Source organism: Triturus cristatus, chromosome 8, assembly GCF_964204655.1.
Source record: "Triturus cristatus chromosome 8, aTriCri1.1, whole genome shotgun sequence".
In the NCBI taxonomy this organism is placed as follows: Eukaryota; Metazoa; Chordata; class Amphibia; order Caudata; family Salamandridae; genus Triturus; species Triturus cristatus.
The window spans coordinates 1,095,194,707-1,095,222,645 of record NC_140591.1 but is presented as its reverse complement, the minus strand read 5'-3'; the positions used below and the strand labels follow the sequence as shown (position 1 = coordinate 1,095,222,645).

The 27,939-nt window shown below is 48.5% G+C and overlaps 1 protein-coding gene across 1 annotated transcript in view; it reads right to left on the bottom strand.

Moving 5' to 3' along the window:
- Positions 1-5,331: 5,331 nt before the first annotated feature.
- The window catches only part of RGPD4 (RANBP2 like and GRIP domain containing 4), a 795,990-nt gene continuing 773,382 nt past the window's right edge, over positions 5,332-27,939 (bottom strand). The window contains exons 26-28 of the mRNA XM_085622637.1: positions 21,816-21,958; positions 8,802-9,075; positions 5,332-6,015 (exon numbers count right to left, since the gene is read on the bottom strand). Coding sequence (XP_085478763.1) covers positions 5,894-6,015; positions 8,802-9,075; positions 21,816-21,958 — 539 coding nt within the window. The 3' untranslated portion in view covers positions 5,332-5,893. The remainder of the gene's footprint in view (positions 6,016-8,801; positions 9,076-21,815; positions 21,959-27,939) is intronic.

Sequence of the window (27,939 nt, the reverse complement as noted above, 5' to 3'; positions counted from 1 at the left end):
ACTCGCGATGAAAAGCGTCTCCGAGCAAGTGCCGCCTTGGAAACTCCAACGCGCAGAACTGCTGACATTGTGCGTTCTCTTCGGTGGCGAATAGATATAACCAAGGTTCTCCCCACTGCTGAAAGAGACCGTGTACCACCTCCGAGTAAAGACGCCTTTCGTGATCCAACATGCACCTGCGGCTGAGTTCGTCCGCCCTGGCGTTCAAAGAACCTGCCAAGTGTTGAACTGCCAAGGAAATGCCTTGAAGTTCCAGCCATGTCCAGAGACGCAGAGCCTCCTGACATAGGGTCCACTACCCCACCCCGCCTTGCTTCTTGCAGTACCACATGGCGGTGGTGTTGTCTGTGAATACCTGCACTACTCTCCCCTTGACAGAGCGAAGGAATGCTTTCAGTGCAAGTAGGATAGCCCTGAGTTCCAAAAGGTTGATATGGAGCTTGGACTCTGCCGGAGACCAGAGGCCTCTGATCTCCGCTTCTCCCATGTGGCCGCCCCATCCCAGGAGGGACACGTCCATCACCACTGTGTGCTCCGGTTGGGGAAGGGAGAGGGATCTGCCGCTGGCCCAACGCTGCTCTGTGAACCACCACTGCAAGTCCTGTGCAGTGCCCTCCAAGATCTGGACGTAGTCGGACAGGTTTCCCCGAACTTCAGGTCCCACTGCAGAGCCCGCATATGCCACATGGCATGATTGATGAGCAGGATGCAGGAGGCCATGAGGCCCAGCAGCCTCGGTCTTCCTGACCGAAACCCAGGACCAGGGCCGAAATATTGGAATCATAGCCCGAATGTCCCGGACTCGCTGTTCGGGAGGATAAACCCGAAACTGCGCCGTATCCAGAACCGCTCCGATGTAGAGGGAATCGGGTGCGACTTTGGCATGTTGATGGAAAAACCGAGCAAATGCAGGTCGGCCGTAGTCTGGAGGTGGGAGACGACTGCCTGGGGCGAGCCCACCTTCAACAGGCAGTCATCTAGATAGGGGAAGACTGAAACCCCCGATCTGCGCAGATGAGCTCCGACCACCGCCATCACTTTTGTGAACACCCGTGGGGCGCTGGTAAGGCCGAAAGGGAGCACGGTGAACTGAAAGTGCTCGTGGCCTACCGTGAACCGTAGGTAACGCCAGTGGGCCGGCATAGTGGGGATATGAAAATAAGCATCCTGCAAGTCCAACGCTACCAGCCAGTCTTGCGGGTCTAGGGCAGACAAGACCTGAGCAAGCGTGAGCATCTTGAACTTCTCCTTCCAGAGGAAGCGATTGGCGTTCCGGAGGTCTAAGATAGGACGCAAGCCCTGGGCTGTCTTTGGAACCAAGAAGTAATGGGAATAACAACCACAACCTACTTCTGGCGTCGGAATGCGCTCGATGGCCCCATTGGCCAAGAGGGCCGCAACTTCCTGCTGGAGAAGTGCCGAGCTTGGGCACCTAGACCCGGACCTCGAATGGAGCGAAAAGCAGACCCCGAGGGAGCGAGCGTGGAGGCGAGACCAAAGGATTGGGCCATAGCACGAGAGTTCTTAAAGCGTTCCAGGGTGCTATCCGCCTCGACACCAAAGAGGCGTGTGCCATCAAAGGGCATGTCCAACAGAGTGTTCTGGACATCCACGGAGAAGCCAGTAGTTCGGAGCCAAGTGCAACGGCGGAGCTCCACTGTTGTGGAAAGAGCCCTGCCGAGGAAGTCGGACGTGTCAAGTCCACAACGGATAGTGAATTTGGCATTATCTCTCCCCTCGGCAATGGCCTGGGAGAGCACCGCCCGAACTTCCACTGGGCACTGAGGCAGTACCTGTGCCACGGTGTCCCACACAGAATGTGAGTAGCGGTCCAACAGGCATGCAGTATTCACCGCCCACAATCCGGAACTGGCAGAAGTGAAAATCTTTTTCCCAAATTGCTCCAGTTTCTTAGATTCCTTGTCTGGAGGAGCAGAAGGGAATGCGCTCGGAGAGGCAGAGGCAGAGGCCTGGACAACCAGACTCTGAGGTGTCGGGTGTTGTGTGAGAAAGCTGGGGGCGCCAGGCGATGGCGGCGTACTACACCCTTATCCACAGGAACCCCTGTGTTCGGTTTGTTTCAGGTGCTTACCAGGATGTCAGTAAGGGCGTCGTTGGAAGGGCAGCAGCGGCTCCGCAGAGGACGACGCTGGCTCCAGCACTTCAGTCAGGAGATTGGTCCTGATAGGCACAGAAGGGAGCTCGAGGTTAAGAGCCTCAGCCGCCCTTCACAACACCACAGAAAAAGTCCCAACCTCCTCCGTAGCCACGGAAGAAGGGGACAGGGTACCAGGGCGTGGAGAGAAATCCAGATCGCCTGGACCTTCCTTATCACCCTCCCAGTCCGGCTCATCCTCGCATTGAGCTGTGAGAGGGTCCTCAGACCCCTCCCCTCCTTTGCCCGCCAGCTGTGGAAGAGGCCGGTAAGGACGAGGTGCCCGGGAAAATGGGAAAAACTCCCCTCCTGGAATTGGAGGGTAGTAGACCAATCCAGGATTGACGCAGTACGGCGCGGCGCCGAGGCCGTAGTCGGCGCCGCCGCAAGTGATCGTGCCGGTATAGCCGGGGCCAAAGACGGCGGCACGGGGGCAGAACCACCCAACGGGCCCCCAGGGCCCAAAGGCGCTCCGGAGGGACCCAATGGGGCGAACAAACGGCCCATGGTCGACAGGAAGACCTATATATCTTCCGGAGTCGCGTGCAGGCCCGGGAAAGGCGGGTAGGCCACAGGCAACAACGGAGGCTCCATTGGAGCCGCAAGGGAGTAACTGCCCGCCCCCTCCACCGTGTCCCGCGACTTGTGAGGGGTAGACGAAGAGCGACGTCGCTTCTTCAACTTCTTATGGCGCCGTGACTTACCTGTCCCCAAATCAGACGTGCGATGGTGTCGGCTTCGCGACCGGTCCCTCGACCTCCCACGGGAGTGGGACCTCGAGCGGAGCGGAAACGATTGTCGGACCAACAACTTTCGGGAACGCTCCCGCAAAGCTTTCGGCGCCATGGCCCGACAATCGGTGCACGCCTTAGGGTCATGGGTGGGCCCCAAGCAGAAGAGAGACTTGTTGTGCGGGTCCGCCACCGACATGTTACGACGGCAGGTCCTACAGGACTTAAACCCAGGCATCCCTGCTGCACCAGGAGTCGAGTAATCGACAAAACAAGAGAAACAAGCTCTCAGAAACCAAGTTAAAATATTAACTAAGGGTACCGCTCTCTCTCGGATCTGCGCTTGCTGGCGCGGAAAAAGAAAAAACTGATGTCATCGCGCATGGGCGCCTCTAAGTAGCTCCGACGACGTCATGTCGGCGGCTACAATGACAGCGACATACGCGGAGCCGCATGACGACGCCTACCGACGCGCAGGGGTACTGCTGACGAAAAACTTTCCGGATCCAGTCTGACGCCTGGGGATATTCTAAGGTAAGGAATCTATCACTAACGTGTCTCTTTCAGATATAAAAGATCTAGATAATTTTTAACATGGCATAGTAGTTACTATGCCCACTACTTGAGATGTACATATGGAGGAATAGGAAACTTGGTTGCCTACTACTAATGAATCTGTAGTGAGTGTGGCTGATACACCTAATGTTGTCTATGTATCCCCTACAGAAAGTGCTACATACACACACACACACAAAAGGTGATGGGAGGATGCTGGCAATAAGTCAAACCAGTGGCAATCGCTCTGGTAGCATTCCAACCCATCGTTCTTTTGCCCAACGTGCCACCTCTTATTAAACCCAGCCATATGCAAATCAGTCGTGACCCTGCTCCAATAGGAACAGTTCGGCCCAAAATGCCAAGCCGGTGCCTCTATGAACTGGAACAGAAACAACCCAAGAAATTGCGCAAGGGTGCCTGCGTTGGCTCTAAGCAGCAGATTGTACGCCAGCATTGTGCAGCACACATGGAAAGAGCAAAGTGCCTCGGTTTATATTCAGGCTTGTGTCCCTTCTAGTGCATAAACAATCATTAAATGATGACGATTTGCTACTTTTGTGTGTACTGAGGAATGCAGCACACAGAAGTTACAAATCACCATTATTGTTTATGTGCAGGAAGGGGCACCTTCCTGCACAGAAATGATTATTCCCTGCATATGCAGGCATATGGTGCAAGGGTGCCTGCGTTGGCTCTAGGTAGGTAGTTTCGGCGCCAGCACTAGGGAAAACACAGGGGTGCTGCTTATTGTAAATACGGCGCATCCCTGCATTTTGGAAATGTGGGAGCGTGGCTCTGCAAACTTTGGCTCAGCTCACGCTCTGACATTTTCTTGCACATATGCCCCTAAGTGTAGTAGGTACGCAAAGGAAAGAGGTAAAGCTTCTGTCTCTAGGCGTGGACCAACTCAGACAGGTTTGCGTTTGATGAGCATGGCCTAGTGAAACACTAATCCGCTGCTTAAGCAGCCCAACAACAACAAGTGGGGTAAAGAAAAATAATAGTCTGATACATTAAGACTTCTAGTCCAACCGGGGACCTACCACTCAGTGGGACCTACTGGGAAATCAACTTAAGGTCTGCCTGCTTGGTCTTCTGCCTCTATATTTTGTTCCCCTGGAAGATGCAGTGCCATTTTCAAAATGTTTATTTGGCATCCTCGCTTCCAGAGGTCCTGTGCTATATTTAGTATAATTTTGTGCTGGCAGCAGTGTTTCCAGAAGAAAGCAGATTCTGACTGCCCTTCCTTTAGCCTTAACTCATATGTATCAGCTGCAATGTGCTGTATAGGGTAATATTTTCTGGAGGGAAAGGCCTGAATGGGTATGAATCAACCTCGTCTTATGGAGAGTCAGTCTTCACATCTTTCAAAATTTCCTCATCCTGGGTACTCTTTTCTATGGGTATGTCTACGTAATTACCAAGGAAAACTTCTTCAGGCTCTTCCCTAGGTGAAGAAGATGTAGCTAATTCGTCTGACTGTCTTCTCCCCTGAATCTTTTTGGTTTAATTAGAATTTTGAATGCTTTGCGCCACCCTTTGAATTCCTTTCTCTTCTGAAGCAATGCTGCCATTTTGACATTAACTGCCCTCTCTCTCTGCCAGAAATTATGAATCAGCATGGCTCTTTTCTCAGGGGAGGGACAAACGCAAGAAAAAGCAGAAAAGCAAGCCATAAACTATGAAGCAAGCAAGTTAGTGACAAGATATCCAACTAAAAAAACGAAATGGGTGAGCTCTTGGCACATTTTAAGCTTTTGGTATGGTTCACAAGAGGCTTTCTCCCACAGACGGCTAAACGTGGTCTGTTAGAGGAGACCTAAAACCTTGCTAAAACTTAAACACAAACATATTAAATTCAAGGATAAACAAGTAACCAATAAAAGGTTGCTTTCTCATATATGTGTTTTATTCAACTTTATTTACATTACAAGTTTTAAAACGTGACTTTGTATTGAAAACACTAGGGCTCAGCTTAGGCAAGGAAGAGTCTAGAAAAATCAATTACACAGGTACTTGATTACTCATGACAAGTAGGAAAATCAAACACAGTAACTTAATATAAGATCAAAATGTGCTTGTTCCTGATGATCAATAACTGGGAATCTTCTCTGTGGAACATCGTGACTGGCTTTAAATTGCACTGCTTCCTGTTCAGTTTTATCACTCCAACACTGATGTGACAGCACAATGAAGGACTCGAATGTGACTTAGTACCAGTACAATCACCAAACTCTGACCATACTGATCACAGCAAAACCTAGCAGAAGGAGTACAGTGAAGTTCCATATTGTCTCATCTGTTAGGAACAGAGTTTAAAGCCATCAAATCTTCGGGCTCCTCTTAGCTCTAGGAGAGTACGACGTTAATCACTATCGTGTGATTATCACCTGAAAGCCAACATGTAAAATGCATAATAGTAGGCCGTGGTACCCAAATTATTTTATGATTAAGACGCGTGTTCAATATCTGGTAAGTTGTGTTGACATTCTTCAAATCGCTTCTTGAAGGCATCGGTCATTTCCTGAGTTTTGAATCTAACTGCAAGTTGTTCCACTTTTCCTTCACCTTCTAAATAAAGCCAAAATAAAAATATATTAGATTGCTTACCTCTTCAACATAATGAATATTCTAATATATACAGTGGAGGAAAACAGCAGTTTAGGTAAGAATAACGTTTAGTCTCTGCTACTAGAACAATAAGGTGATCAAAAAACCCTATAGATGCAAGTACTTTACATAGTGGACAAATAAAAGTGAAATGGAAAGGCTTTTTACTCGCAGAAGAAGTTACTTACCTTTGGTAATGCTCTTTCTAGTGGATACTCCATCAAACGGCAGAATATCTTCAGGCCTGAAACTCAAAAACCTATACTCCTGAGTACTGGTAGATGGCGTCATAGGCCATGTGCCAACTCTTTTCGGCTATGGAGGTGAGTAGCATATAAGCGTCTCCCATGCTTGCTGACATCAGTTACTTTTTATAAACCGGTCTGTGCACTTAGATGCAGACCCCATCAGTGAACTGGAAGAACCAGTGTGCAGATTCCTAAACAGAGACCTTTTTAGATGGAAAGCGACTGCATGTTCACAAAGCACTACTGCTTAGAGAGCCCTGTCTGAAGGTATGGGCATTTCGCCTAATCCATCCTGCAGGACTTTCTGATCTGGGTCATTCCACAGACATACCACCTTTGGAGATACTGCTTTGGTATCAATTCTAAAGGTGGGAAATCTCCAGTTAGAAGTGTGCTTCAGAATAACAAGTTACTCCCCTTTGGCAATTCTCTCTCTGGTGGATACTCTAACTGCAGATTCCTCACAGCACTCCCTCTTGCGGAGAATGGTTTCTTTTCTAATTTAAAAAGGTCCCAATTTAGGAATCTGCAAACTAGTATAGTTGATTACTGGCAGGCTCCATGTCCAAGGGTTCGACATCGGCATGCAGGGGTGAGGCTTATATGCAGCTCTGTTCGTCACTGCCGTGGTGAAAGGAAGTTGGTGCAGAGATGCATGATGCTACCTACCAGCACGTGGGAAGAATGATGTTTAAATCTTCCAGGTCCAGTCTGGTGCCTGGGCATATTCCAAAGGAAATGAATCTGTGGTTAGATGGTGAGTATATACCAGAAAGAAAATACCAGAGGTAATTTACTTGTTCACTTAGAGGGTGGCCAAAAACTGGAAATACAAGTGTAGGGGTGGGAGGGTGGGTCAAGTCACTGATTAGAGATAGAAGCTCCATTACTGGAACCACTTCAGCCCAGAACAGGTTATGTGCCAGTGTCTGGCTGCCCTTACACGTATCTACTGCATTGATCCTTTTACTCTTATCAGGTGGAGAGATGTTGCCTTTGGCTTTGCCTGAAGAATGGAACTCTAGAGAATTGAAGGAACGGGGTAAGGGTGGTTTGGGCGTATGAGCCTAAAAAACTAGCAGTCTTCTGAAGCAGCTTTGGATTTCCATTACAGCTTTTGTGGACAAGATTGAGTGTAGGTGGCAACAAGAACATTTGCATTACCAATATGGTAAACCTTGTAAGAGTATGTTCAGCAACCTAACTCTGTAATGTGAATACATGTATTGTTTGATAATAAATTCATGCCAATTTGCAAACATTAATACTTCTGTAGTCTTCCTGGATAGCTCCACAAGAGAATTAACACCTTCTGAATGAGAAGGTTTGGTTGATCTTTCTGTGATGCCAGGATTCAAAGGACTTTGAACCTCGTATTAGAACTCCCATGAAGAGTCCCTTCCTGTTGAGGTAGAATAACCAGTCTGCATCAGCACCATACAAAGAATCGTAGGAGTATGCTTATAGCTGTATTTTACTTTCCTTTTACCAAAGAATGTATTCACTATGTTGATTTCCTAGGCAGTCTAAGTATCATGCATGAAATCATACAATACACATGAAGGTAAAGTTTTGGTTCAGTTGACATCTCGGAGACTGTCCACTAGCTGTGGAGCTTGAGGAGTATTTGTTGGCTGCAGGACTTATGATTCAGAACATCTCATTGTTTAATTTCTCAGGACCAGATGCATTGACTTCAAAGGACAGTCCTCCAACATGAGCTGTGATGAAAGCACTGCAGAAGCCGGTCTTGTGCCTGTTTGTAAAGTCAGTGCCAAAGGTCACATCTGGGTGAATAGCACAGCAGATGCAGAGATGTTGGAGGCTGGGCAACTAACCACCAACAAACTGAACTCTGAAAGCACTGAGTGTGTTTTCTGCCAAAAATGGGGGTAGGGAATGCACACCTAGATTCTACATATAACGAGTATCTCCAAGAAAGAAATGATACCAGTTAAAAATAAAAGCGGACTGCTACCAATGCAGAATCTGCCACTCCACCCCCAAATAACAGTTTATAACAATCAAGGTCCAAAAACAGTGTCAAACTACAATGGGATACTCTCTTACTGAGCTGAAAAACGGAACTGAGATTTTCTTCAGGGGAAGGAAATTGTGGGGGACAGGGATGAAAACGTTAAAAGGTTAACAATTTATTTGTTGTGCAGTCTGTGCTAAGGCTTAGATTTAAACATTGAAAATGGTTTATGATTGTGTTTGCCTTTATAACACTATCTGAGTAAAGCTCAGACTTTTAAAGATTTTACAAGTGTTGAAGGATCCTGCTGGATTCCCATAAAACATGCTGGTGGTCATATGATGAGGAACCCATGAGGAATAAACCTTTTCCAGTGGTTAGAGATAGATGTATACAATATGAACAAATGTAAATGCTCACCCACACACCCAACCCAAAAAAGAACACAGCACACACACACATACACAGCCCACGCACAGGAACACTACCTAAAATAAAAGACAGATGTAATTTGGACTTACCAGAATAATCCATGGCTGTCCAAACTAAAGCATTATTTGATGTACTTAAAGGCTGGATGTCCATTGACTTGGAGATAACATGGTTTGCACACACTTTCAGTACTTGGTCTCTTCTCATCAGAACACGGTAATATTGGTTTTCTTGATGATAAAGAATTTTTATTTCCCCTACACCACGCTCCTTCCATTGGCCAACATCTCTGTCCCACCTGTACAGCTTTGCTCGCTCTTTGAACAGGATCTCTTCATCTTCTTCACCAGACCTTACCTCCACCTGGAAGGAGTAATACAAATCAGCAAGATTCAAACAGAAAAATAAAGATTCATGTCATTAGTGTGACAAGTTTGGGGTGGCTACAGGGAGTAGTGAAAAGCGAAAAGCAATGACATAAGTGAATAATGAATAAATACTAAATGTTCTTACCATTAAGGACCAAATCTGGAAGGGGCAGTCCTGTCTTACTCAGGCAGAGACTCTTTTAAAGAGGACCTTCCAAGTACTGCCACAGGCTTTCCCTACCTTTCAGGTAACCCTCTCCAGGCCTGCACACAGTATTTATTCTACTGTATGACAGTGCTCGTCCAGTCATCTCATTTATGTCTGCACCGGTAAACAAATGGACTAATAAACTGTGATAGACACAATGATTGACAAAATGTTTGTCACAAGAAGAGACCACCCCCCATTCCCAATTGTCTACCTCATTTTACCCTTGGCTTCTGTACTGTTCGTTCTAGGCTATGGCTAGCTGCCTTGCAACACCTCCTGACAATCCAGAGACCTGCTTTGCGGCCCTTCCTTTCGAAGTCCCCACACCCTGTTTCCTTGTGGATATGGGCAAAAATGGGGGAAGAAGGGGATATCCAGCAATGGCTTAGAAGAACAAGCTACTTACCTTTAGTAACACTCACTAGTCGCAGATTCCTCACCTTCTGAATATTTCCTTGGCAACAGACTGGATCCGTAAACTTTTTCGTAGTAGCCCTGCACGTCAGAAGGTGGCACTGTGCGGCTCTGCACCGACGTCGTTCCGGAAGTGGCATGTGGGGCCTTTAGAAGCACGATTCCCACTCGCTGTCAGTTGCTTATGAGGCGGTCCATGGCTCCACACGCGGAGCTACAAAAGCAAACTGATACATCAGTGTGCAGAGCCCTAGACTTGGGTTCTTATTAATAGGGAGAGAGCAATGACAGAATGGGACGGATTGGTGAGGAATCTGTTGCTAGATAGTCTCTACCAGAAAGCGAGTTACCAAAGGTAAGTAACATGTTCTTCTGATAAAGATTTCAATCCTATCTTCTGAATGTATACCAAAGCAGTACCTTTATGGAGCTGGGTCTGTGAATGGACTCAAACCAGAAAGTGCTGCAGGAAAAATGCCCATCTCGGCGAACCGGAGTATCCAGGCAATAGTGCTTTGTGAACGTAAAGGAGGGACACCCACCTAGGTACCTGGCAGTTGTCTAGTACAGGGAATCTGCATGCATTCTGGAGGCAGCTTCTTTGCACAGGAGTATCAGATGTTAATGCAGAGCATGTTCAAGTGCCAGGTGGCACAATTCTGCACAGTCTTGCCATTTTTCGCTCTGGCGATTCCCATTCAAAGCTGATCGTTCACCCATTGGTCTTTTGTACGATTGATGTAGAAACTGAGCGCTCTTTTGGGGTCAAAGCGATGGAGTCTCTCCTGTTCCTTACAGGGGTGAGGCGGAGCATAGAATGCCAGTAGGATGATGGTTTGACCGCCATGGAACAGTGTTGCAACTTTAGGTAGAAATGAGGCTCTTGTTCGCAGAACCAGCTTCTCTGGGAAGAAGCTGGTGTACGGGGGATGAACACAGAGACCCTGAAGCTCACTCACACACCACGCAGAGGTGATGGCAAACAGGAACAAAGTTTTAATGGTAAGAAACAGCAAAGGACAGCTGTGGAGTGGCTCAAATGGAGTACACATTAAGAACAAGACTGAGGTCCCATTGGAGCATCACCAACAGAAAAGGGCGAAAGGTGGTGTAGCCCTTTCAGAAATCTCATTGCAACTGGTGATTTAAACAAAGACGGCTGATCAAGCAACATTAGGAGGGCCAAGAGGGCTGAAAGATAACTCGTAACTGTGTCGAAAGCAAGGCCTTGCCAGGCGAGAGAGAATAAATAATAAAACAATGAAGGTAGCCCTTGAAACGTTCCATGGCAGAATCAACCTTGTCCCCCAAAAGTGAGTCGCATTGAACATCATGTCCTTCAAGGAGGACAGGACATTGCCCAAGAACCCAGTTGATCATAGCCACGCACGGCGATGAATGGCAACATTGGTGCCATTAGCCTGTTCGATGGAGTCTAGTGTCCAAGCCACAATGAGTTGTTAACTTGAACACGTTGGGGAGTTTGGGACAGTTAGATACATTATGGTGGAAATGTGAATCCTAAAAATGTACATGCTTACCTAGCTCCTTAAACACTGGACTCGAAAGCTGCAGTAGGATGACATATGTATGGAGGCTGCAGGGGAGTACTGCAGCGGACGCATGTGTAATGGTCAAGTATTAAAAAACGGGGCAAGCTGTACAGTGCATAATGTTGTAAATGAAAAATGAGAAACTCAATAAAATATGTTTAAAAAAAAAACTTGAACACGTCACAAACATCCTGAATGGCCTGTGACAGAACAGGGTGAAGGTCTTCAGGAACACCTGGTAGGCCTTGTGCACCCAAGTCCCAGAGGGCATGAATATAGTACCCAGCAAAAAGGAGGCATTAATGGATCACAGGGACAAACTTGCTGCTGAAAAGAGGTGTTTACCGAATGTCTCCCATTGCTTTGATTTCCTGTTAGAGGGTGTGGTAGGAAAATTGTTGGGGTTAGTTTGGCTGGAGGAGAAAGGCACCACAAGGCTCTCAGAAGGGTGCTCAAACAAAAAAGCTGGATCGCCTGAAGTAGGGCGATGGCATCTGGAAATTTGCCGGTTTAAAGGAGGGCTAGTAAAAGGCCTAACCCAAACCCTCAGTAATGTTTCTGCCAAGTCCTCATTAAAAGGTAGGGTTCAGAAGCAGTCTGGTCAAGCTGCAGGTCTTCCGTCAGAACACTTGTTTTCACCTACACAGAGGGGAGGTGGAGGTCAATGACTTCTGCCACCCTACTCTAAACCATGGTACAAGACGCAGATTCTTCTGTGGCAGGGGGCGAGGGGATGGGGAGGGTTAGAAAAGGTCGGACTCCGGGGAAGTGTCTAGCCCACTAGCACCTTGCAAGTCTTCATACCAGTTGTCATTAGCATAGTGAACCCTGGTCATAATTATCAGTTTGTTCCAAAAAGAGAATGTAAAGGGCGTTGTCTGCCTGGTGAGTGCAGACATACTCTGGCCCGGAGTATGACTGGCACCGGAGCCGCGTTGGTAATGGAGCCGGGGTTGGAAGAGGCTCAGAGGGACCAGCTGGTGCGGAGGATTAATCTGCCGGCGGTAATAGTTGGTCTCTCGGTTCCATAGTGCCTAGTGGCGCACCAGAAGTAGTTGGTAGAAATCTAAAGAGCCGAAACATAGTTAATCGAAACTCTTCTATCTGGTGTGGTGAGGTTCTGGAAACTTGGGTTGGGCCGGAACCAGCTGCAGAATCTGGTCCAAATTAGGTAGACTTTCAGTGCAGGAACATTGGCACCACCCATGTGCTTCATCAGAGGAGTGGGAATGGCACAAAGGAGCGGAACTCCGCTTTGACTTCTTGTGTTTCTTATGCTTACTTGAGGATTTGCAGCGTGAAGACTGGCCTTGAGATTGTCAACTCTGGGAACGGGACTTGAAGCGGTCCTGGCACTGGATCTTCTTGTACTTGGTGACGCAGAGTTTCACCTTGCGTTTTCTGATGGTCTTCGGTTCATTGACGCACAGTTTCCACAGGTCTTAGAGTTGTGACGTGAACCCAGTGGCCGCTGCCACTTATGGAGAATGGTGAGACGGGCAAATGGGTGGGCGCTTGAACTGACTGTGCCTCTCAGCTACCAACACCTCTCTCTCCTCGGCTCCAACTGGCCTAATACATACCGCAGAAGTACAGTTTTTAGCACTGTTAAACATTATTTACAAACATTTCGCACACGGGATAAAGACATGGACTACCTCGAGAAATTGGCATTGCCCAGAAGCGCTAATGCATTCCTGCATGCCTATAACCTTGCTCTCAGTGCTGAAATTTCTGAAGTGCAGAGCACTACATTTTATACTCTGCACACACGTAGAAAAGTCACAACAATTTTACATCCAAGTAGACAGCCACTTAACCTGAAAATAGTTGCTTGACAATGTGTGTCTTATTCCAGTTACACCAGGTTTGAAAGCTACGGTCAAGTGGACCAACACCCTACGAGCCAAAACCATACTTAACCTTGGCATTCGGCTCTACACTGCAGCCATGCATTCCTTAGGCCGTGAAGGACATAAAAGACGCCAAAAATATGAAGATACGTTAATTGCCCTGCAGAGTAATGCGGGGGGATTCCGGAAGTATAATCCCCAAACGTAATGGCACTTTAAGTTTAAGTGCCATAACAGCTGTATTGAATATGCTACTTACCAGTATGCATCTGTTCTTGGCATGTAGGGCTGCTGACATTCAAATCTGTGCATAGATCGCCGCCTAGTGTTGGGTCCGGATGTTTGCATGTTGTTGTCCTGGAAGAGTCTTCGAAGTATCACGAGATAGGCGACTCCTCCCCTGGACCACAGTGCGCATGGGCATCCTCTCCATCCTCAGATTGTTTTTCGCCATTGTGGCAGTGATGGAGTAGATACAGTAAGTGATGACCATGCTATACAGTAATTCTGAGAGCTGCAGCTGCTACAGGCGCCGGGGAGGAGGGTGGGAGATATGAATGTCAGCAGCCCTACATGCCAAGAACAGATGCATACTGGTAAGTAGCATATTCAGTTCGAGGCATGTGGGCTGCTGAATTCATATCTGTGCATAGAATACATAGCAGTACCTCCTATTAGCGGCGGCTACCCGTGCCAGCTGCAGCAGTCTGAAAAAGAGTTTTGAGAACAGCCTGTCCTACAGCTGCCTGCTGTTTTGAGTGTACATCTACACAGTAGTGTTTGGTAAATGTATGTATAGTGGACCATGTGGCTGCTCTACATATTTCCTGTAAAGGAATGTTTCCCAGGAAAGCCATGGACGCCCCTAACTTTCGTGTTGAGTGGGCTCGTGGGGGAATCGTTAATGTGCGTTTAGCTTTCTGATAGCAAATTTGAATACATTTAACGATCCATCTGGCTATACCTGCTTTGGAAATGGCGTTGCCCTTGTGTTGTGGAGAAAAGGCAATGAAAAGTTGTTTTGTCTTCCTAAAGACCTTAGTTCTGTCTATATAGTACATGAGGGCTCTCTTTACATCTAGTGTATGGAGCATTCTCTCTGCGACATTCTGTGGATTTTGAAAGAAAACAGGCAGTTCAATAGTTTGATTCATGTGGAACTGCGATATCACCTTGGGCATGAATTTGGGGTTGGTACGTAGTACAACCCTGTTTGCGTGAACCTGTATGAATGGCTCTTGAATGGTTAGTGCCTGGAGTTCACTAACTCTTCTTAATGAAGTGATTGCCACTACGAAAGCAACTTTCCAGGTGAGGACTTGAATCTCACATGAATGGAGAGGTTCGAAGGGAGGACCCATCAGTCTGGTGAGGACCAAATTGAGGTTCCACACCGGTGCTGGTGGGTGTCTTGGGGGAATTACTCGTTTGAGTCCCTCCAAGAAGGCTTTGATGGCAGGCACTCTGAATAAAGAGAGGTGCTGCCTGTTTTGGAGATAGGCTGCTATTGCGGTTAAATGGACACGTATGGAGGTGTATGCCAGATTGCATCGGTATAGGTGTAAGAGGTAACAGATGATGTTTTGAATGGATGCGTCCAGCGGGTTAATGTCATTGTTGTTACAATAAATGACAAACCTCTTCCATTTAGCTGCATAGCAAGCTCTGGTAGTGGGTCTCCTGGCCTCCTTGATGATATCCATACAGTCAGGTGGCAGGTTTAGGTAGCCAAACTCTAAGACTTCAGGAGCCAGATTGCCAGGTTCAGCTGCTGCGGATCTGGGTGCTGAATCTCGCCATGGTTCTGCGTCAAAAGCGCGGGTTTGATCCGCAGCCTTTGATGCGGCACCACGGAAAGTTCTAGAAAGGTGGTGTACCATGGTTGGCGCGCCCATGTGGGAGCAACTAGGATGAGTGTCAGTGAGTGTTGTCGCAGTTTGCGTGCCACTAGCGGTATTAATGGCGCTGGGGGAAAAGCGTACGCAAATCTGCCGGACCAGTTCATCCATATCGCATTGCCTTGTGACTGTGGATGTGCGAACCTGGCGGCAAAGCTTCGGCATTTAGCGTTTTCGTTTGTGGCGAATAGGTCTATCTCTGGATGATCCCACTGTTGGAAGTACGGTTGGAGAACTGACGGATGTAGCTCCCACTCGAGCATCTGGTGGCTGTGTCTGCTGAGCAGATCCGCCATCTGGTTGTCTTTGCCGGGGAGGTATTCCGCCATGAGGAATATGTTCCTCTGAATGGCCCACTTCCACATGCTCTGAGCCAGATGAAACAACTGTGGAGAGTGTGTTCCTCCCTGCTTCTGTATGTAGTACATGGCAGTCATGTTGTCCGTCCGGATCAACACGACTTTGTTGCACAAGTGTACTTTGAATGCCTTCATGGCTAGGAAGATTGCCATCAGTTCCAGAACGTTGATGTGCATCTTCTTTTGTTGCGTTGTCCATAGTCCCTGCACTGTATAAGTGAGTGCATGAGCTCCCCAACCCTGGAGAGAGGCGTCCGCTGTCAGTATTATTTGTGGAACAGGCTCTTGGAACGGTCGGCCCTTGCAAAGGTTTTGTGGATTCCACCAATGCAGAGAGTTGTATGCCCGACCGCTCACCAACACTAGGTCTTTTAATTTTCTGTGAGCCTGATTCCATTGACGTGCTAAGCACTCCTGAAGCGGGCGCATATGTAGTCTCGCGTGCGGGACTATGAAAATGCAGGAGGCCATCATGCCTATCAACTGCATGAACACTCGCGCAGGAAGGGAGTGTTGAGGTTTGAACTTTGAGATCAGCAGTTGCATGCTGTTGATCCTCACTAAATTTGGCTGAGCTGTGGCTGCCAAAGTGTTTATGGTGGCGCCCAGGTACTGTTGTACGTGTGCGGGTTGGAGATGTGATTTTGGGTAATTTAGTGAGAATCCCAGACTGTGAAGAAGGTGAATGGTGAGGGACATGTGGCTGGCGCATTGCTGGGCTGACTTTGCCTGAACAAGCCAGTCGTCCAGGTAAGGGAAGACGTGAATGTTTTGTCTTCGCAGATGTGCCGCCACTGTTGCTAGGCACTTGGTAAAGACCCTGGGTGCTGTTGTTACTCCGAAGGGGAGAACTTTGAACTGGTAGTGATGCCCCTGAATAATGAACCTGAGATATTTCCTGTGTGAAGGGTGTATGGGTATGTGGAAATACGCATCTTTTAGGTCCAGTGTTGCTAGGAAGTCTCCCTGACTGAGCAGCAGGAGAACCTGCTGTAGGGTGAGCATATGGAAATGCTCTGAGAGAATGTAGTGGTTGAGGGGTCTCAGGTCTAGTATAGGTCTGAGTGACCCGTCCTTTTTTGGGATTAAGAAGTACAGAGAGTACACCCTTGCCCCCTGCTGGTTGACGGGCACGACCCCTATTGCACCTTTTTTGCAGCATACTTAGCACTTCCTGCTGCAATAATGCTAAGTGCTCTACGGACATAGGACGGTGCTTTGGCGGTATGTTGGGTGGAGTGGAGGTTAATTCGAGACAGTAACCGTGCTGGATAATGTCCCTGACCCACCTGTCTGTGGTGATGGTTTTCCACGTGGACAGGAACCGCTGGAGTCTCCCCCCGACAGGTGTTATGTGGGCGGGGGGAAGGGAGAGGGCGTCACTGTTTGTTTTTGGGTGAGGACCTGGTGTTGCCGTAACCACGTGCCCTTGGTGCTGGAGCCACGATATCCACCTCTGTTGGTTTTATCGTAGGTACTCTGTGTGCCCCCTTTAGTGTATTGCTGCTGTGACCCCTGGCCTCTAGCTGCTCCTCTATTCCCGGGACGACGACAGGAGCCACTACGAAACTGCTGCGTCTGCAGAGCCCCCATTGATTTCGCAGTGTCCGTGTCCTTTTTAATTTTCTCGAGGGTAGTGTCAACTTCAGGGCCGAATAAGTAGTCGGGGTTGACTGGCTGATTTAAGATATTGTTTTGAATCTCCGGCTTGAAGCCTGAGATTCTCATCCATGCGTGTCGTCTCAACATGACGCTGGTGTTGATTGCCCTTGCCGCTGTGTCGGCAGCATCCAGGGCGCACTTGATGGATGCATTGGTAAGGAGTTGTCCCTCTCTGATGAGGAGCTCCGCTGCCTCTTTGTATTCATCTGGCAAATGTTGGAGTAGTGATTCTAGCGTGTCGTAGTGGGAACGATCATAACGGGCCAGGAGTGCCTGTGTGTTGGCAATGCGCCAGATGTTTGCTGCGTGCGCTGCAATCCTTTTGCCCGATGTCTCCAGCACTTTGGACTCCTTGTCTGGGGGAGGAGCATCACCTGTTGTCTGCGAATGGGCTTGTTTGCGAGCGTTAGCAACTACCATGGAGTCCAGAGGTAACTGACCCCTAATGTACGTAGGGTCTCCGGGTGCAGGCTTGTATTTTTTTTCAATCCTGGGCTTTAGCACCCGTGCCCTGGTCGTTTCCTTAAAAATGTCCTTTGCAGGTTTGAGAACTCCTTTCAACATGGGCAGAGTCTTGACAGTTCTTTCGGAAGAGGCGAAAGTGTCCACTAAGAAGTCTTCTTCGACAGTGACAGAATGGAGTTCTACTCCATGATTGGCAGCAGCCCGTTCTATGAGGGCATTGAAGGCAGCAGTGTCCTCTGTAGGAGATGTCTTGGAGCTGTAAAGCTGCGTGTCATGGGTATCTGGCGCGGTACCCTGGTCTGTAGGGTCATCCCATGCCTGATCTGGGTCTTGCAGATGCTCATCAGGATCGACATCCCCAGGGTAGGTGGTATCATCTCCCATATAGTCCTCCACTGCGTCTGTCTCTGAAGGCGTAGGAGAAAAGGACTGGGGATCCTGATAGGAGGGTTGTAAGCGTTCATGAAGAACTGGTTCCGACCCCGCTGGCAATTTGTGCTTGAGAGGTATTCTGTATGAGTCCAATCCCCTCTCTGGCGTGATTTTCCGCTTGCGGAGCATCAGTTTACCAGAGTTTGCGTCGATGAATTGTGGCTGTGAAGGCTCAGAATCGGTGTGTCCAGTAGATGGGGACTGTGTCTGGCGGACACGTGTTCGGATCTCGAACAATCTTCGGCGCCGTGGACGGCGGCAAGCCAAAAGTGATGTTGGTCGGGGCCCGACATGGATCGGAGGGCTGCCCGCTTCCTGATGCGTTGCAACGACGCCGCGACTTGTTGCACGGAGAACGCGGAAGGCTCTTTGGAACCGGTCGGCACCGTGGTTGTAGGCGTCGACTGCTTTGGAGCCATGGGGTCATCGATCCGAAGAGAGGTATCGACGGTCGTTGGAGTCGACGACTTGGCGTGTGCCGCTGTCTTCGACGTCGCCGCAGATGGGGCGGCCATTTTGACTTTGGTGGTCGGGGCCGACGGCTTCGGTGCCAGAGGCCGAGGCGCTTTGGGGGGACCGAGGGCCTTTTTCTTCGGGTCGGTACCGATATCCGCTGCAGTGAGTTCGGCGCCGAAATCCCTTTTACTGCGCTCGGGGCCGACGGCCTTTGCTGGCGTCGAAGGAGTGGAGGGCTTCGAGCCGATTACAGCCAGTTTCACTTTTGGTTTCGGTGGATCTGGTGCGACGATTGGTTTCGGTTTCGCTGAAGTGAATCCAGTCGTTTTCGTTAATAATGGCTCATGCGGGATGTTCGAGGCCGGGCCTAAAGGCGGGGCCGAAGAACTTTGAGACTGATCTCGGGTAAGGCCCGGAGGCGATCCCTCGACCTGAGCCTTATAATGACGCTCTTTGACGGCCTCCGTATCGACGGGTGGGCCTGGCTCCTCGCTAGAGCTATCTTCTTCGGCCCCAAAGGCCTCATCGTAGTCTCCTACCTCGTCGATGACTTCTTCCCTTTGAAAAAGCACCTCATCGTCGTCTTCCGATTGGGAATCGTGTTCGGAAGCGGGGCTGGAGTTTACTTCTTCCACGCTCTTGGCGTCCTCGTCTTTGGTGCTGAAGATGTTGGCCGGGGCAGGTGCCGATTGCTGCGCTTCTAATCTCGCCGCCCGTCGATTCCGGAGAGTCTTCTTCGATCGGAATCGAGCACAGGCCATACATTTCGACTCATCGTGATCCGGTGAGAGACATTTGTTGCATACCGGGTGGACGTCGATGTGTGGGTATTTTGCGTGGCATAAAGGACACCGTTTGAATGGAGTCCTCGATTCCATCGTCGATGTAAGTTCGATGTTCGGACCAAACGGATCCGAAAGGCTGGAAGAAGGTTCTAAAGTAGTAAATAAACTAGTCGATATCGAACGGGAACAGTACCGACGAAAACTAAAGGCCTTTTGGCCTTAACTGAATTTTCCTAACTTGAGCTAAGATAAGCACATCCGAACCCAATGGCGGAAAAAAACAATCTAAGGATGGAGAGGATGCCCATGCGCACTGTGGTCCAGGGGAGGGGTCACCTATCTCGTGATACTTCGAAGACTCTTCCAGGACAACAACGTGCAAACATCCGGACCCAACACTAGGCGGCGATCTATGCACAGATATGAATTTAGCAGCCCACATGCCTCGAACATAATATTTCCTAATGTCTCATTTAAAAAAGCTGTCTCTGCAATATTGGGAAGAGAAGAAGCCGGAGGGCTTACCAAAAAAATACCCCATGGAAGAAATCTGGGACTCCCAGTCCCATACAGGTTGTCAGCCACGAGCCACCATCAGCGAGAGAATCCCGCCTCAACAACACCCTCTCCCCTCCTCCACATTGCAATTATTAAACTTGGGCCGAACGGACCTGCGATAAATTGCTTTGTGACACTGGCATCTACTTTTTGCCTCGAGTTTGACTGGCAAGCTCTTATGTCGTCGTGACCAGCAAGACAAGATGTCCAGGGATTTTCGTGACGTGATAATGTCGATCAATTCTTGCGGCGGTCAGGACAAATGTGGCCCGACCCATGCCACAGCAATACGAGCCCAGGTCTGGGTCTGTCTGCCTCTGTCACGCTCCCAAAGAGGGAGAGGGGCTGCCTGAACAGCCCAGCAACGCAGAAATGGCCAATGACTGCATGGCTTCACATAAGCCATACAGTGATTTGTCATACTCTGTTGCTAGAGCCTCTCATGTGCACAAAGCTGCACCAGGCAACTGCGACTTTCAGCCAATCCAGACGATGCTCCCTTGCAGCACCAGGACTAGCTTGAGCAGGGGAACTCGCCACTCATTAGGAGACTGGAGGCTGCAGCATGGATCAACCCCCACTCTCCTAATGTGCAGCCAGAGAAAGCCTCCAGTGCGCATGTCGGGCTGACTGTAGAAATTCTCTGTCCAACCTGGCATGCGTACTTGTGCTTTTCACTGGCTGCCACCCAGCACCACCCATGATGTCACATGCCAGTCTGTGACTGAAGCCCCACCCCATTCGGAGCCGCTGACTCCTGCGGGCGTGGCCCACAAATATAATAAATACAATAATAATAGCATTTGTCGAGCGCAACAGCTACCTCAGGCAGAGGTGTGCCGGCGCTTCGCGGTCAACAGCAGGTGAGGGAAGTCCAACTGAGGTACTAGCATTGGCTGAAGAGCCAAGTCTTCAAGGTCTTTCTGAACTCACGTTTGGGCTTGATCAGGCGCATATGGGAAGGCACGGAGTCCAATAGTCTGGCCTTCCCCACAGTGAAGGACCTGCCTCCCATACTGGACTTAGCAAAAAGAATCATTAAGAATGTTTTAATATACATATAACAGGGGGCGGGCAGAATATTACTGGGGCAACGCCCCAGCGCCCTATGGCAGAAACCGCCACTGCTTGAACCCCTGACACCACAGACAAATCAGGCGGAGATCAATCACAGACATTTGTTTGCAACAGTTCCTATAGGGCTTAACCCTGTTGTCTTGGGGGGTACATCCCTTGCACACTTGAAAATCTGTCAGAAAATTGCAAAAATAAGTTGGAGAGACAAGAGAAGCTGACGTCTGCGTGTGAGACTGGCACCTCTAAAGGCCCTGCATGTCACTTCTGAAGTGAAATTGAGTCAGTGCTGCATGGGCCACCTTCCGGCACACAGCTACTACGAAAAAAGTTTTCTGGATCCAGTCTGATGCCTGAGGTGTATTCAAAAGGTGAGGAATCTGCAGTTAGAAGTCTCTGTCTTGTTTGGTGTTGGCAGAAACTGCTCCTTAAAATCTGATCGCAGTAGAAGGGATTGGTCACTGTATGTTGCTTGGGTCGTTGCACCAGTGGTTAGTGTTAGAGGCTCAACTTAGAACAAAGTAATAGCACCTATGGTGGGTATTTCTTTTTTGTGGTGAGGCAGACTGGCTGTAACAATCCTGAAATGAGTAGATGTCACGCCATCATATGCTACGTGGAAAGACAACCTGCAATTGTATGTTTAAACCCCCCCTCCGAAACAACAATAACTGTGCAATATACTCTGCATAGTGTCTGAAAGGTACAGACCACAGAAGAAAATGCACAATGTAAGCATAATTGGGGGAATGTTTCAAAGAGGTACCTGTTTGGACAGCATTGTATGTAAAGTTCAAAGACTAGAACAAAGCATTAATTACATTTTTCTGTACTGACACCTTGTGGAAAAAGGTGGCTTGGTACCCTTTTCCCAGTACACAAGATCTGAAAAAGCATAAAATCAACACACTCAACCACTGAAATCAGTTTGATTTAGATGGAAAATATGTCTCACTTAAGCTGGTTTTCTCTCTTATCACCTGAATAGAATGCTTCATTTACATCTAGAGCTTACCTCTGGTAATGAAACTATTGGTTCGAAGTGTATTTCGTCGTTTTGCACAGCTTCTTCATTACCCTCTTCATCATCCTCACGTTTAGTGACTGCTAGCGATTTAAAAATAACTTCTCCAGTATTCTGCCATTTGAAGTTTGAATCTGCATGTATAGTAAGAAAAATAAAGAATATCAGACTACATTTACGGGAATACAGTTTCTGATTTTTAAAGTGAAAACTCAATCTTCCAGATATCTTTGTGCTTGTGAAATCTCTCCATAGATATCAAATGCCGAAACACAGAATTTTTATTTGTTATTATTTATTGATGTATTTTTCATAAACATACAACACACTAGTATGAATACAGTATCCTTTCTTCGTAATACATCCACCCAGTCAGTTGCGGCAATTCGGCTATGGTTGGATGATGTATTGCATAAATGTATATATTACGTATATATGTATTCGCTTGTTTTTTTCTACAGCACAAACCCAAATACGCCTCAGCTAACATTAGTTCCTTTGACATTCTAGCATGCAGAAGATGAAAAAAGGGTTTACCTTAGTCTGATATATAATTGTACGTAGGGCATTATAAAAGAAATAATCGGTTACCATAGCTTTGTTTCATTTAGTTGCATAATAATTGTGCTTTCGCAGACATGAACGCTTTTGAAAATAATTAACCCTTTGCATCTAGGTTAAATTAATTCAATCTAATGATTTACATAAATTGTGCAGTTTGATCACAGTCGTTCTATACAGTCATATCTGAAGATGAAAAATGTGTTCTGGGTGCTATGGGTCAAACTGAAAATTTCCCATGCTAAATCTGAAATATTTACTATCACAAATAAATCAGCTAATCCCACTCTCTCTTCAAACAACTGAAATGCCCCCTGCACATATGCATTCTATTTGAGGCCTAGGTTCTTGATACATTTTCTAAGGCTCCATGTGACCCTCTCAAGACAAGACACAAATACACGTTCTCCCTCCATTTACCTTCTGCCCAAGCCCGGGATGAGAACTCCACTCCACCAGCGGAGTTTACGGAGTTTTGCCTACTCTGCGCCCTGTTGAGAATGCAGAGTTTAGGCAAAACTCTGACTACGCAGCGGAGCGGGGTTAGCCAGCACTCCCTGCACAAAAAAGGGGGGAAAAAGGCACTTACCGCTGCTGTGGCGTCTCCGGGACTGCCCTCCTCCGCCTCGCCGTGGTCTTCTCTTGCCGTCTCGTCGTCCACCCACCCAACCCCTACATCAGATGTACATCTTGGTAGGACTGCGCATGCGCAGTTCTCGCAAGAAGTAGGAGGATGAGGAGACAGTGAGAGAGACCACGGCGAGGAGGAGGAGGGCAGCCTGGAGACGCCACTGCAGAGGTCAGTGTTTTTAATTTTTTTAATTTATATATATATTTTTATAGACATCTGTTTTTATTTTCCATATAACGTACAAAGGGAGGGTCCAGATATACACAGCGTCAGGCCCACAACCCTGCATAGGGCCGGCCGCGTTGTTCAGTAGATCCTCAAGGGGTTTAAGGGTGGCGTACCGAAGCAATTTAGACACAGCATGTCGCCTACAACCCTTGTTGGGCCGGCCGCGTGATATTCAAAGCAGAGCAATTAAATACAATTGCGGGTGAGAGTCAAGACCCATAATGAACAAACTTGGTATCAAAGCAGAGAGAGGAACAAAAAGTGTAGGTAAGAGGCCAACAGAAAGAAGGTAGTGACAAGCAAAAAGATGAATAGTTAGGAGAAGAAAGGGAATTAGGGATAAAAGAGGTCCCTGCATCAGTGACGCTACGTGGATGCTACTACATGGGGGGATGTGAAGGCGGGTGGGGGGGGGAGAGCTAGAGGAGCCAGAGTTATATGATAGTGAGACCAGGGGTCGGCATGCGTGTTATGCGGAGCTATGAGCAGGGCTAAGTTGAGAGCGTAAGTAATCTGCCAGGGTCAGTCGGGAGTACAGCGTCTTCAAATAGGCTTAGGGCTCTGAGTTTCGAGAGTAGGAAATGTGCATGTTCAATTTTGCAAAGATATGTGACTAGTGGTTTCCAGATTGTGGTGAAGCGGGTGTCGCGTGACTGTAGTCGTGCCGTGAAGAGTTTCATAGTCACTACATGCCATAGGCGCGTAAACCAGGCCGCAGTTGGAGGGGCCTCAGCTTTCTTCCAATATAGCGCTATGAGCTGCTTAGCAGCCCCGAGCATGTGGAGAGCTATGTACCAATCACTACGAGTAAGTGCTTTTAAGTTGTCGGGCTTAAGGCCTAGAAGGACCGTGGCTGTGGCTTCAGGCAGAGGGAAACCCAGTACCTCCTTAATGTGACTAAGAACTTATTTTCAGAATAGGGTCAGGAGAGGACATGCCCACCAAATGTGAATTAAATCCTCAGAAGCATTCGAACACCTCCAGCACAATGGGGAGGATGTGGGGAACATCCTGTTGAGGCGAGTAGGCGTGAAGTACCACTGCGTCATGATCTTGTACGCAGTTTCTCTTTGTGATATACTGCGATAGACCTTTGGTATGTCTCGCCAGAGGCGACTCCACTGCGCAGGCGTGATTTCAGTGGGGGACGTTAATTGCCATTAACGTTGATATGGGTGTGTGGTTACTAGCGGGGGGTGCTGCAGTATCTGGTACCTCCGAGAGATAAGGCCCTTTGACTCGAAGGACCGAACCAATCGCTCGAAGGGAGTGAATGGGCGAGTAGTCGCGCGCTGCATCTCTCGCGTGGACAGCCAATATCGCAGCTGTGCATACTGGAACCCTGCTTCCGCCGGGATCTGGCGTTCCTCTCTGCATTGCCCAAACGTTTTGAACTTACCCCCCTCGTATAGATCTCTGCTCATTCGGCACCCACCGTCCAACCATGATGAAAATGCCTGAGAGTTAAGGGCCGGAGGGAATAGCGCGTTGCCTGCAATGGGAGTGTGAGTGGAGGGGAAAGTCGTAAGCCCCTTGCGCACGGCCACTTTATCCCAGATATCCAGCACCGTCTTTGTGGGCACTGCAATATATGCACTTCGAGAGCGCGCGGTCCGGTGAAGCCAAGTAAGATCCCAAATGGTGCACCCAGTTACCGCCCTGTCCATGTGGAACCAGACTTTTCACTCTCCGTTGCTGTCCACTCCTAAACAATGCGGAGGTGTGAAGCCCAGTATATTTATATTTTTTATTAGGTGGGGTGGAGGTGGGGAGCGGAGCAGAGCAGAGTTCCACAGAGTTTTTCCCAACTCCGGGGAACTCCGCATAGTGGCACTCTGCCAACTCCGCCACGATCACCATTAAACTCCCTGGGGAACGTAATCCATCTCATCCACCTGTTGCCTGTTAGGAAATGGGGTGTATGGTGTAGCTGTGCAACCTCACAGTGTAATATACTTACCAACCCCTTTAAGACAGGTAGGATTCATCTGTGAAGACCTCAGCTAAACCCTGGTTAGCTGTGACACTAAACAGCAAGGCTTACAACTCTGGTTAGCCGTGGCACTGAGCAGCAAGGCTTACACTGAGGAACAAGAGTTAAACATTTAAATAGCACCAAAATAACACTCACAAATTCCAAAACCATTTTATATAAATTAGGTTGTATTTTTATATGAATTGGGATACTAGAACAAAAAAGATCCACCAGAGGGTTCCAGAAATATAGATTTTACAGGCAATAATAAATCTGTGCAATTACACTATACTGAGAACAAACCTCGGCGAAGTCCATGATTTGAACTACTTACAAACATTTTCACAGAAAACGTTAGTGTCCCTGTGGTCAGTTAGAAGTACGTGGGGCAACTAACTCCAGCAGGGAGCAAGTCAGGGGAACCAGCAAGGTCCTCGAGAACAGTTTACCTTCACAGCTGAAGCAGTCCTTCAGCAGTTCCAGGTACTTTATCCGCGTTGCAATGGATTCCTATTGAGTGGTCATGATGCAAGGGATGAAGGATGCTGAAGATGCTCTAAGGATGTTGTGGATGTGATGTGGTCGACTGGGATGTTCTTGTGGGGATTCCTCGGTCCACGAAGATGGTAAGCGGGTCCTGTATGCAGGGTCAGCATCACACAAAGTCTGCTCAGGTCTGGCCGAAGTCCAGTCGCCACAGAACAACCAGTCACCTGTTATCGCAGTCACAGGCCAATTCTTCCTGGGTTGATAGCTGTCCTTCTGAAGGGCCCAGCATCTCTTCAACATCACTCCTGGGCATAGTAAACTCCGGAGCAACACTGTGTGTCAGGTCTTAGACTTGGGTGCTGCAAGCCAGTGGTAGAGGCTTGAAGATTTCGGGCTACCAACTTGTCCCAGCAGGCTTCATCAGCTGTTGAGTTCCTGTGCTGAAAACAGGAGGTCCTTGAAGTTATTTTGCCTTGACAGGGCTCAGGAGACGGCTTCTCCTTGAGCAGGCCACGGCAGTCACAACCCCTCTCTTAGTTAGCCGCAAGGTGCAGTCCTCGTCAATGCAGCCCCTCTTACCTGCTCCCTCGGTGCAGCAGAGCAGTCCTTCTTCCGGGTAGGTAAAGATCTGAGGTCTGGGTGCCAGGGGAGCCCCCTTTATGCTCGGAAAGTGCCCTCAGGGTATGATGCAGTTAGTAGCCAATGGACTACCAGGTTCCCTCCCATCTCGTGACCACTTCCTGTGGAGTGTGGCATTAGGCTATCCCAGGATGCACTATCATGTCTACTTCCAAGATGGCAAGACCCTGATCCTGGTGTACAGACCTCCCTATGCCACCCCCGGGGTGTGGCTACCTAAGGGCTACACACCCCTGGGGATATCGGTTTGGCAACTGGTTTACCCTCTATGTTCCATGTAGGAAAGTAGGATCTGCTATCATGGTTACCCCCACTTTTTGCTGGTGACAGTATGTCTTTTTTTTTAACTAGTCTGACTTGGGATCCAGCTAATCAGGACCCCAATCACTGTGCTTCCTTCCTTAATTTGACATGGTAAGTACTTTTTGTACCTCCACAATTGACTACTGGTGTACCCCTATAAGTCGATAGTATATGGTACGGAGGTACCCAGGGCATAGGTACACCAGGGGTCTCCCATGGGCTGCAGCACGTATTATGCCACCCATGAGAGACCACTCAGACTGACTACAGGCCTGCCATTGCAGCATGTGTAAGCTGGTGCTAGCACCACTTACGGCAGATATAAGTTTCCTTACATCTGAGGTCACTACACTCAAAACCTATAAGTTACCCCTAAGGTAAACCCTTCAATCCTGAAGGCAGGGTGCTGGGTTATAAGTGTTAGGGTGCCCCTGCATAAGCAGGACACCCCTACAAACCCCGGAGTCGATTCTCCAAGCTTTGTAAGTGCGGTCAGCCATTTTGATACAAATAGTTGCCATTCATAATAACACATAGTAACTAATTATATAGTGGCTGTGCCAAACCCGGGCATGTTTGGTATCAAACATGTTGGAATCATACCCAAACACTGTTACCGGTGTTGGAGGTATGATTCCATGCACTGGGGGGCTCCGCTGGGAAGCTCCCAGTACTACGGGTAACAGCCTTCCAGGGTCTGCCAACTGTTGCTGACGACCACAGACACGATTCTGCCTTCCTGCTGCTGAGCTCGAGCAGGGGAAGGTAAAACAATAGGTGTCTTCTCTCAGGGAAGTGTGACTACCTCCCAGACAGTACTTGGTGTATTGGGCTGGGGTGGGGGCGCTTGCCAGCGCCACCAGACTGCTTTGAAGGGCACATTTAGTGCCCTCTTTACATACTACAGTTGGAACCAGTTCTGGGAGCCCTTGGCTCCCACTCTGGTGCTAAACTGGACAAAGAACATGGGCGTATCCTTCCCTCTGTCCAGCCCCTCCTCTGGGAGGCACCCCTGAGTCATCCTAACTCCTTTCTTAGGGTATAAAAGGGGTTACCTGTGGGTGGGTCCTCAGATTCGTCATGGGACAAGACTCAAGCCTGAAACCACGTCACTCTTCGACCGTCTGGACACCTGGACTTTGCCTGGAACCGAGACTGCATCACAGCAGACTCCTGCTGCTCCTGGTCTTGCTGTTCTGCAAGTCTTCTTCGTTGTCTGTGTCTGTGCTTCTTCCAGGATCTTCAACAGACCTGTGGAAATCAAGGACAAGCAAAGTAATCTCCCTTGG